Raw genomic sequence first — 11,129 nt, forward strand, 5'->3', positions numbered from 1 at the left:
AAGGTGACGTGAGAATTTCAGGAATTGATGAAAAATGATTGTGTTTTTGTTGCTTTCTGTTGTCTCTGTTCTGATCTGTGTCTGTCTTCATTGTCTATCTAGGGATGAGTCCATATGATCTCCTGGCCAGACAAATTGTCACTGAGCTAGATGCAGTGGTTCTTTCTGTAGAGTAAGTATTTCATATTTTATAGCCATGGCATATATTGTAATATACTACACAAATTGCTGTTTCATTTGTATAATTCATGGTTAAGTTCTACTGTTCCCCTAACTCCTTCTCTCAACCACTTGCATACAGTTTTCTGTTGTCATATGTTCCTGTTCTCCCTCATTAGTCACAAGCTAGATGGAAGTGAGGGTGCAGTAGAGTGAAGCTAACAGGTTTTCATTTGGGACTTGCCAGGCCTTTCTCTGTAACAGCTACACTCACTGTTGTTCTTTGGCATATCCGGCTCTAAGTCTGCCTCTCAGTACTTTAACTTTCACCACTCACATATTTAAGCTGCATCAATCAACATTTAGGTGAAAGACCTGTACGCAGATATCAAGTCATACTTTCGGTTTTGTGTGTATAAGGTGGTTGAGCTTGTTGACATACCGGTAACTTATTCGATAGTGGGAGGTACAGTGGATCCTTGTATTGGTTTCTGGTGAGTGAGGGAAATGCCTTATCTGTCTCATCCGAATTCCTGTCTGCAAGTTTTTAAGGGTTCAATGAGTAATTACAGCATTTCACAATCTCAGAGTCAGGCATGTGTAATATTGACTTATAAACTCATGGGAAGCAGCTCAACAGTAGACGACACATAGAAGTGGTGTACATCATCTGAAAGCTGGAAAACCTGAAGATTCATTTCAGGTGCAGCTCAGCACTGTGTGTAATGGTTTTTCAGTCATAAATCAGAAATAAAAACTACATAAATAAATAATTGAATAAATAAATAAATAAATGGTAAGAGTGTATACTGGCTTATTACATTTAGATTTAAATGTATGAAAGCCATTCCTGTATCATCACACATGAATACAATTGGGCTTGATGAATCCACAAGACTCTCAGTGTTCCAGTCAGACCCAATTTATGCAATTCAAGAATGTTTATGGTTCCTAGTGTGCAGAAATATTCAAATACTTTAAAACAGGCAAAAAAAATAACAAATTTGTATTTCATAAGAATAAGCTGTATGTTTGTATCCCCAAAATTCATGGGTACCCATATAACCCATTTTCAGTCATTAATTTCTTTAAATTAATTACATTTTTATTTGTCTTATATTTGGTTTGGTAGATGGCATGCATGTGATAGTTTCGGCTCACGTGGAGCATTTCTTAATATCCTGCAGACAGAGTCTAGTAAATAAATCCAATAAAAATAAAGGAGTAAGTCAAGAAAAAAAAATGAAAACATACATAACAAAAACAACAATAGAGGGAAAACGTGTCACACATATCTTGAGTCTGACTTCAGTATCACATATTCACAGAAAAGACTGATATTAATTTAGACCCAACTTCCATATTAATGTACAATAAATCCAGAACCCGTCCCATGGAGAAGGCTGGGCATGTTTCCTCTCACTTCTTTCACATGTTTGCCACATCTGGCCTCAATGCTAGACATCATTTCTTCGCCATTGTCTTTCTACCGTATAATTTTCACATTAACAGACTTCACTCAAGAAGGAGTTAGTTATTTTGTAAAAGTGTAAGGCTTTGCGACTTTCCCATGGCAGTTTATATAATTTAAGATTGTATTATCAGCCACATTGTAAGACTTAGACATAATACAAACTCTTATCTGTAAGTACTTTCAAAAATGTCCTTTTCCTGCCAGGTTAAATCACTCTATTAGATTACTTTATGAAAGGAACACACCGTCCTCCTCCAATACATAGCCAATAGTGCTTAAGCTGCGATATGCCACTGTTTCGTATACACAGCATTTTTTTCCACTACAGATAACAGAGTTGTGCCATAGTGAGGAGTATCTTTGTACATTATGTGCAAGTGGTTTGAGATAGCACTTATATAGGATTAAATGGAGAACATAGCTAAAACTCAATATCCATCCAATCTGATTCATCCTCTATAACTTGTCAGTACTTTCCTATTTTCTACTTGTTCATATGAAAATCAACTGTCTATTTCATCTACGTTCTTTACTTAGTTGTTTTGTTGGTAATGTCAGCTCTGAAAAAAAAAAACAAGCCATCCTTAATCTCGTTGTCTTTTTGACAGCGGCACCAAAAATACCAGTAGGGAACGCTAGGGTGCTTGAATTCGAACTGTTGCCACTTCAAGAAAAAAAATACATAAATCTGATGATGTGGTTATCCCCTTGAAAATGTCTTGTTTATATTACATGGCTCTAAATGTTGACTGTGCACATGGCCTTCAAAGATCATGTGTATTTATTCTCCAACTTTAATCTTTATCTTTGTGCTTTTTTAGGTACCGACTTGCCCCTGCTCACCACTTCCCTGTCCCATACGAAGATGTATACCGTGTGGTCAAACAGTTCCTCCAGAAGGGGGTGCTGGCCCAGTACTCTGTGGACCCAGGCCGCATTGCTGTGTCTGGGGATAGTGCAGGGGGGAACCTGGCAGCTGCTGTCTCCCAGCAGGTATTAAACCTTATTTTTTATATCTAGTCTCAACTCTATATTCCTGGCTCAGATATGGAAAAAATACTGTATATGTACTGGCAAGGGCAATGAGCTAGATTATGATAAATAATATTGCATTAACCTGAACCAAAAGAACATGTGCTCTGGTCTGAGCCGACCTATAGTGACCTACTATTTCATAGCCTATCATATATGACTTTGTTTTAACCATTCAACAGGTAATTATGTTCATTTTAAGCTAATGTCTCCAATATAATGATAATATTCACTCATAAGTAGTACCCTTTTATAATTCTTTAAACTGTACAAGTGCCATAACAACACATTCAAATCACTCCTCATAACATTAATGACTATGGGGCTCTGGTCATTTCAAATGACAGTAGGAGAAGGAAAAATAACAATTCAGTTTAAAAAACTAGTAGCAAAAAAGATGATGGCAATCAGAAGTGCAGTTGCTCTTACAGGAGAAGAAAACAATGACTAATTGCATTCCCTTTGGACATAATATCACTTAAATGCTGATTTAGGATAACTGGGATTTCAGAGAATACAAGTTAAGAGTTTCACTTAACATAATCTCTTTGGAATGTGCTTTTGTAATATTGATTGAGGCTTAGGTTGTTTTTGATTTATCTGATACTATCCCCTAGCTTCAGTACAGTTTCAGGCACAGTACACATATTTAAAATGACAAGACTATGTTTTGTTGCATATAAGTATAATGACAATAAGGTTGAGCTGAAAACACAACTTGTATCGCATTGATTTTGCATCCATGTACACTATGAAATCTGTATGTATGCACTGAGGCAGGATCAGCCAATTCAACACCACAGGAGTTGGTGTTACTATTTAAGACAGCATTCTCACAACTTTTCCATTACATTTTTCTAGCTACTGTGACATTAACCTAAGGATCCAACAATGGCTTCACAGGACTCTGCGTCTCCTTTCTTCTCATGCCCATGTGTGATCATCTTATTGGCCCTGCACCAGAACCCTTTTGCAGCTGGCATGGGAGATCAATGCCAGCTATGGGAAGAATACTGTCACCTGCTTTCTCAGCTACCTCAGCTACTATAGATAAGAATAATAATGGGATACATAAGTGACATGGCATAGGACACAAGGAACAGGCAGAAAGGTTGAAAGCCTCATTACCATACCATTATGTGTGCATTAGAGACACACTGCAATGCTATAGGGTGCTAGATTAAACTCAAGAAAAGCATCTCATCACAGCCAACACACATGTATGGCCTTGAACATCACTATTTAAGGCCATAGATAACTTCTGGTGTTGCACCATAGAGAGTAGCAGATACCATTAAGTGCTTCACTTTTCAGGTCTACAAGATTCTGGAGCAGACATCCTTTCCCTAGGCACCCTATTAGTAGATTTTTTTGCGACAAGACTGACATCATGAGTCAGACATAAGGCTGGTAGAAAAGGATTTGTTTCGCTTCTAGGCAAAAACTCAGTGTACTCACTGGTGCGCAGTGTCTTCAGGATGACCCCATGATATACCCTCATGGGACATGGCTACCCCCCCCCCCAAAAAAAAAATATGTCGCTGCATGCATATCCTCCCTTGCCATATTCCCCAAAAAGACCCAGACCTAACTTTCCTGCAGCTTCTGCTGCAGCTGAGCACAATACTAATGAAGTTCTACTACTTGTGCAGCGATGGACTAGATATATCCTGTTTTAATGTGGTAGCGGAGAGGCAATATTCCGTAAAGATAGGTTAAATTGCTCAGGTTACATGTTGTTTTAAGGTTTTGAGCTTTAATTTGTTTTATTAATAACCAGACAATTAGAAAATATACTTGAAATGTTTTTGTTATATGGTTTTGTTATTTATATTTTAGAGGAGAGCTATACTGTCATGACAATCCAGTTCTCTTACTCTACCTATGAGTCAAGAGATTTCTCCGTTTCAGTGAAGAGTGAACAAACACAGAACATTGGGGGTGATGCAATTCTTCCTGTAAACAACAAAGACCAGTACATGCAATCACATGATACTGTTTTTTTTTCTCAAAACTTTCAGCGTCTATTTCATCGGATTGAGAAATACTCAATAACATTTCCTTTGAATGGATGCCAATGTCTCTCTGTGTCTCTTCACAGTTACAGAAAGAGCCTGGGCAGCAAGTTCAGTTGAAAGTCCAAGCACTCATCTACCCTGTAATGCAGGCTCTGGATCTCAACACACCTTCCTATCAGCAGAATCAGGACATGCCCATTCTACCCCGCACCCTCATGGTGCGTTTCTGGAGTGAATACTTCACAAGCGACAAGGCCCTTTTCAGAGCCATGATGGCCAACACCCACAACAACCCTGAGTCCTCCAGCCTGCTGAAGTTTGTCAACTGGAGCGCCTTTCTGCCAGAAACATATCGTAGAAAATACAACTATAGTGCTCCTGCTGTGGTGCAGGGAGTTGGAGGGGAGGCAGTTGCGATAGATGGACTATCTCGTTCTTTTGCTGACCCTAGGGCATCTCCCCTGCTGGTTCCAGACACTGCATTACGTTCTCTGCCCAAGGCCTACATTCTGACATGTGAGTATGATGTTCTCCGAGATGATGGAATCATGTATGTCACACGCCTCCGTGCCGCCGGTGTCGAGGTGACGCATGAACACTACGACACAGGATTTCACGGAGGGCTGATGTTCACTGTGTGGCCAACTGACTTCCTGATTGCACGTCGCATGACAGACAACTATATCAAATGGCTTGAGAAAAACTTGTAAAAAAAAAAAAAAACTCTTGACTATCAGTATTCATTCCAGTTTTTCACACAATGCACCAATGTTTGGTGATCAAGTTTGTGTTGTTTATATGTTGTTCATTGCCCAACAAACACAATACTACCTAGAGAGATCTGAGGGGAAAGAAATCAAAGTTGTGTTATGGATGCTTTTTTTTTTTTTAGCTGGCTAGCTGACATTTAGTGCTGCTCATTGTTGTTCTCCATCACAGGATCTTCTACTTGATTTTATATTCATTGTGTCAGTATCAATAAATCAGCAATGCTTGCCACAAAACAAATCTGAACTATCACATTTCGGATTTTAAGAATCCAGTGTAAGTCTTGGCAGAGAGGAAAGGATTTTCACAACATCAACAAATATCGTCAGTTTTACCAAAGTTAACACAGAGTGCAGCTCATACTGAAACCTAAGATTGTTTTGATGTGTTATATGTAATGGTTCCTGGTATTACATCAAAGATTTGAAAGCGGTATTCTGTTAAATACAACAATACTTTTTCCACAAGGAAGAAAAAAATAAAGTAAACTTACTAGTTAAAAACAACCCTTAGTTATGTAACCATTTAAGTGTGGTACACAGGGAGATGCAGAGTGAATGGTATCTTCACCAGCACATCTAATTGCACCTGGTCTAATTTCCACATACTCAAAAGTATAACAAACGTATTACTTCAAATCTTGCTTTGCAATGGCTGAAGATTAACACATAATGACATTTGATGAGCCACATTCCACAAATAATATTGGTAATTTATAAGTAAACAATTATGCTGTAACACTGCATACCTCCAAACATTCTTCACACCTTGCATACACACATTGCTGTGTGAACTTAGCTGAGTGTGATGTAGAAATATGACAAAGAGAGGGACAATGTCCAAGAGGGAATTTGGGCAATATTTGAATTGGAGCCTTAATATTTACAGCACATCACAGGTCTCCCTCCTTTGTTCAAGCATGATTTTGTAGTGTGAGTAAACAGTTTCACATTTGGTATTTGACCTTCTACATGTTACTGTAACAATAAATAAGATAGAGAAGCTCCCAATATAGACCCTTGGTTAATGGATATAGTAATGGCACAAAGGCTGCTTTATTGAAGGAAGTTGCCAGTGCAAGACCAAGTGCCAGTTTTAAAAATAAATGTGTAATGTTAATTTAACAGTATGTAGATAAGATTATATGGCTGGCACTAAGACTGAATGTCTGAATTGGTGTTTTTGTTTGTATAGGTGTGACTTAAGTTTATTAGTCCTCAGTCCACTTTTAGTCCCTGAACCTTCACTCTAACAGCATTCAGAGGAAATGTGGTAGTCTTTATTTCCCCCCGAGGCCCAAAAATCATATGAGGTGACTTGAAAGCATTTCTCTCCCCCTGTTAATCTCCTTTATCTTTCTGTCTGCAGACAATATAACCCTGTTGATTCTCATCACATGGGTCTGCTATCTAAAGATAACAGGGAGATATAGGTTAACAAAATAAAAAACCTTTATATGATTTTCTTTGTTCTTTAATGTTTCACTGTTTCTTTAAGCATTACTGTTCAAAAAGAACCACAATTGATATTGGAATACCTGAAAGTGGCAACTTGTAGGGATACCATTGTTTTTTTTGTTTTTTTTATCCACTTCCTCATTTTTACAAATACTGTATCACATAAAGTATGTAACATTTTAATCAAATGAGAGTTTGTCAAAGAAACCAGGTTCGTTTGCAAAAGCACTGCTACATTCTCAATTGTAAATATGACTATTTCTATTTTTGGTTTGAATTCCCTCTTGGAGAACTTATGATTTGTATAATTTTTAATTCCAATTTTATCTGTTAATAAATTGATTTGACCTGTAACAACTGATCAATTGTACTTGTGTGTGTACAGCCACATACCATATAATAAGAGAGAGACATACCATACTACAGGGATTCTCAACTTGCTTTGCCTGGGGGCCACTTTTGTAAAAGTGCAGGAAGATAACAGCCAGTGAGCTAAGCCTGGACCTTTGTCGGGGGTTTCGGGGGAATCTCCCCCTTTTTATTGATAAACTAGCTCTATTTTGATACTTTTCATGAACTTTGGTGGCTTATTTACATTCAAAGTAAAACAAAAATCCCATTGTGAGTCAATTTATTTTCATTGGAAATTAGAAAATGGTTGGAGAGTCACCTGGCACCCTATCACAGCCCACATTTGGCAAGTATTACTTCTGTACTAGAACAGAGGAAAAGGGGGCAGAAGTGGCTTCTCATGTTATATGATCTTGACAAAATAATACATTACACATAGTTAAGAGTGAACAGTATGATATAGTATAAGGCTATTCTGTATAGAGTGATACACCAAATCCACTTGGCTTCACTTACGCGAAGCAGCAGTCCAGGATGAAGGGTTCATATCTGAGGGAGAGAGTACAGTTGATCCGTGAACATACTGCAGACTATATCTACAAATCTACCACTAAACACACCTACACACAGAAGTTGGAAAAACAACAGGCAGTTCCTTTTTTCTCTGGATAGCAAAGAGGATGATGCATGAGAACGAACAAACCATTTATACAAAAGGATGATTCAAATAGGTCAGGACACGTTAAACAAAACAATCCATGCCTCCTGGGTATAAAGTGAACTACTGATGTGCTACAGTATGCTGGTCATATTCCTCTGTATTCTGGTCTCGTGTGCAGATTTGTGTGCATGTACTTTATGCATGTACTGATCCCAAATTCCTTCACTGGAATGGAGGGCTAATAACATTAACGTGAAATGGATTATGACATATGATTCTTAGAAACTGTTAATAATGTATAGTGGTGTTGCACGGATTAAACCTACATACAGTATAGAAAGTGCACAAATACTTACTCTGTTCACACACAGGAATGTGTGTATGCATGAATAAGCATACACATGCGGCTAATGCAAATATGCACTTTGTATAACATGATTTACTCTTAGGCTCGTGCAACATTGTTCACAAGGCTTGAAAATAAAGTCATTTGCAACATTCAAATAATGAAAGATTTGAAGCCATGTTCTGAGACTCAGACTAATGATGATAACTCATTTCATTTTTCTCATATGCAGTGGAGATCAAAATTAGAGCAACAAAGTATTAATACTTGATTTATTCTGAAATACTGTTGTTTTTTTGTTCATAATTTGATAGAATATCTGCTCTGGCTATACCACTGCTGTACTAGCATGTTGTTGTTTTTTTAAATGACCAAGGCACTTCAAAAAAAACTTTTTTTTGTGAAAAATAAAGGTTTTACCAAAAAAAGGTTTTACACCATAAAGGTTAAACAGTTTCAGATACCTCCCAGTTATTTGTGTTAATCTGCCACTTGGTGACACACCCTATTTATCTGGCAGCTCTCCTGGTTACTTTGTAAGATGGCAAGCCGCTCCAAGGTGACTGAAACCCTGCAACAGCAGGTTTTTCAGATGAAGTTCAAGGGGATTCATTTAAGTCCTTCAGAAAGGCCAGTCGTCCACGTGAAACATGTGCACAAGAGGACGGGATTATGTGAAGACTCTCAGTGGGGAATCAATTCAACACTGCAGCTGGAGTTGCTCTCGAGTTCAGCGCTGAACAGGGCAAGGATCTGTCTCTGCACACAGTGTTTCGCCGTTTAAGACTTTTTGGACTGAAAGCCCACTCTGCAGTGACCAAACCTCCTATTAGTAGAGACAATAAAAAGACGAGAATTGCCTTTTCTGAGGAGCATGTTGTGTGGACAGAGGGGAACTGTCACCCTGCAAAACAGGTAAAGCAGTTCCTTGAAACCAAGAATACAGAAACAATGAAATGGCCAGCCCAGAGTCCAGCTCTAAACCCCATAGAGAATTTCTGGAAAATCCTTGGCGACAAAGTAATGGCTGAGAAACCCTCTACAGTTACGGAAATGTGGAAGAGACTGCAAGAAGAATGGACCAAGAACAAACCAGAACAGTGTGAGAAACTAGTGATGTCGATGATGTTGAAGTTATTCAAAGAAAGGGCCTCTACACTTCCTATTCATTTTGAATCCTATAGCCCTAAGAACATATTGTTTATATCTTCTCTTCTCACACAGTGGTTACTGTTCTCTAATTTAGCTCACTGCTTTTTTCACAAAACAAAGATTTTTGTTGAAGTGCCTTGGTTATTATAAAAAAACACATAAGTATACAACTGATATTCTATCAAATTCTGAACAATAAAAAAATAACAGTATTTCAGAATAAATCAAAAATGAATACTTTATTCTCTACATTCATTAAGAAGTGCATTCATTTAGAAACTGTACGTTTGCGCTGCCTTCATTGCCTCAGTGGCCACGGTTGTCTGAATTGCAATATTGAATTCCCCTCAAAAATATCACATCAGGATGTCACATTATATGTAATAGAGAGCTTTAGGTTTTTGCATTTATCCTCACTTGAACTTCCCTGCATTTTTTCCCCCTCTGGCTTCTATTATGAAACTTGAAATGTACACAAAAAAAGCAGCCCTTGCTTCCTTTCTTTGCTCAATCCAGGAGAGATGCCAATATAAATTAAATGAGGGATCAGGCATGGTTTGATTAGTCATGGCTGAAAGAAAGCACCTGACCCTGTCTGTTCTATTAAAGCCACATGAAGTTAAGTGTGTTTAATTGGTATTCAGTGCTTAAATAAAATAAGTGTCAAATGTCACTTTCGGTCAAATATAAAGAGAGTTGACAACTCCTGATGATTCCAACGTTAAACATATATACAGTATATTAGAATGGTAACATATATTCGAAGGCTTCAATAAACCACAATGAAACAACGTTATGGAAATATTTTGTGTCTAAATAAAAGCCTGACTCATTATTTTCCTTATTCCATAACACCATTTCCACAGTAGATTGATTCTTTTTCAAGATGGGACTAGAATGATTTTGTAATTGGATACCCTGATGTTATACAGGAAAGCAAGAGAATAATAGAAAAAAACCTCTGATTTGTAAACTGCATGTGCAAGGCAGAAGGAAAAATTAGGACATTTCAGGCCTCCTGCAATGGTTTGCGTTTTTATGTGTAGGAACTCAAAGTAAGCATGACAATATTACACATGCATACTTTGCAAATTCACAAATTAAACTAGCATGATAAACTCTACTAAAGTGATAGGAATGCATCCAAATCAACCAAATCTAAACCCTTCTCTATTCCAAGACCCTGACACAGGAAATTGCACAATAAACCCTGTTTCTTCTCCAATGAAAATGAAAATCATGCGGATGACTCAGTTGGAAAGGTTGCGATGTATTGTAAGGTGCTACATACGTAACTCAGCAAGCTGGGGTTACTGAAGTCCATGAAAACCAAAGTCAACAGAGATCGAATCATGAAACTGTTTTCCTTGACTGATTTTCAGGATGATCCTCTTTTAGTACGTGATAAGGATAACAAATACACTTTTTTCAGTGTTTGAATTGTAGAATATCCCATTTCAAAAAGTTGTGTATAGAGTGCTAAGGAACAAAAAACAGCAAAAAAAAATTCACATTACACAGGAAAGATTCAAAGAAACATCTGCTCAAGCATTGGTTGGCTGGGTCAAGTATCATTGAGATTTTATAAAGACCGGGACTGATGCTGATTAAAAGTGCAAAAGTAACAGGGATTCAGCCAAGTACATGGATTGGATTATAATGTGAATAACAAGTGTACATTATTGAAATTTGTTATTTAGGCTCTAGCCTT

At 37.6% G+C, this 11,129-nt stretch overlaps 1 protein-coding gene across 1 annotated transcript in view; it reads left to right on the plus strand.

The window, feature by feature from the left end:
- Positions 1–7,056, plus strand: part of aadac (arylacetamide deacetylase) — a 10,458-nt gene extending 3,402 nt beyond the window's left edge. The window contains exons 3-5 of the mRNA XM_083914418.1: positions 103–172; positions 2,455–2,626; positions 4,767–7,056. Of these exons, the coding sequence (XP_083770544.1) occupies positions 103–172; positions 2,455–2,626; positions 4,767–5,393 (869 nt within the window). The 3' untranslated portion in view covers positions 5,394–7,056. The remainder of the gene's footprint in view (positions 1–102; positions 173–2,454; positions 2,627–4,766) is intronic.
- Positions 7,057–11,129: the final 4,073 nt, after the last annotated feature.

The sequence above is a fragment of the Echiichthys vipera genome, assembly GCF_963691815.1.
Source record: "Echiichthys vipera genome assembly, chromosome: 5".
NCBI lineage: Eukaryota > Metazoa > Chordata > Actinopteri > Perciformes > Trachinidae > Echiichthys > Echiichthys vipera.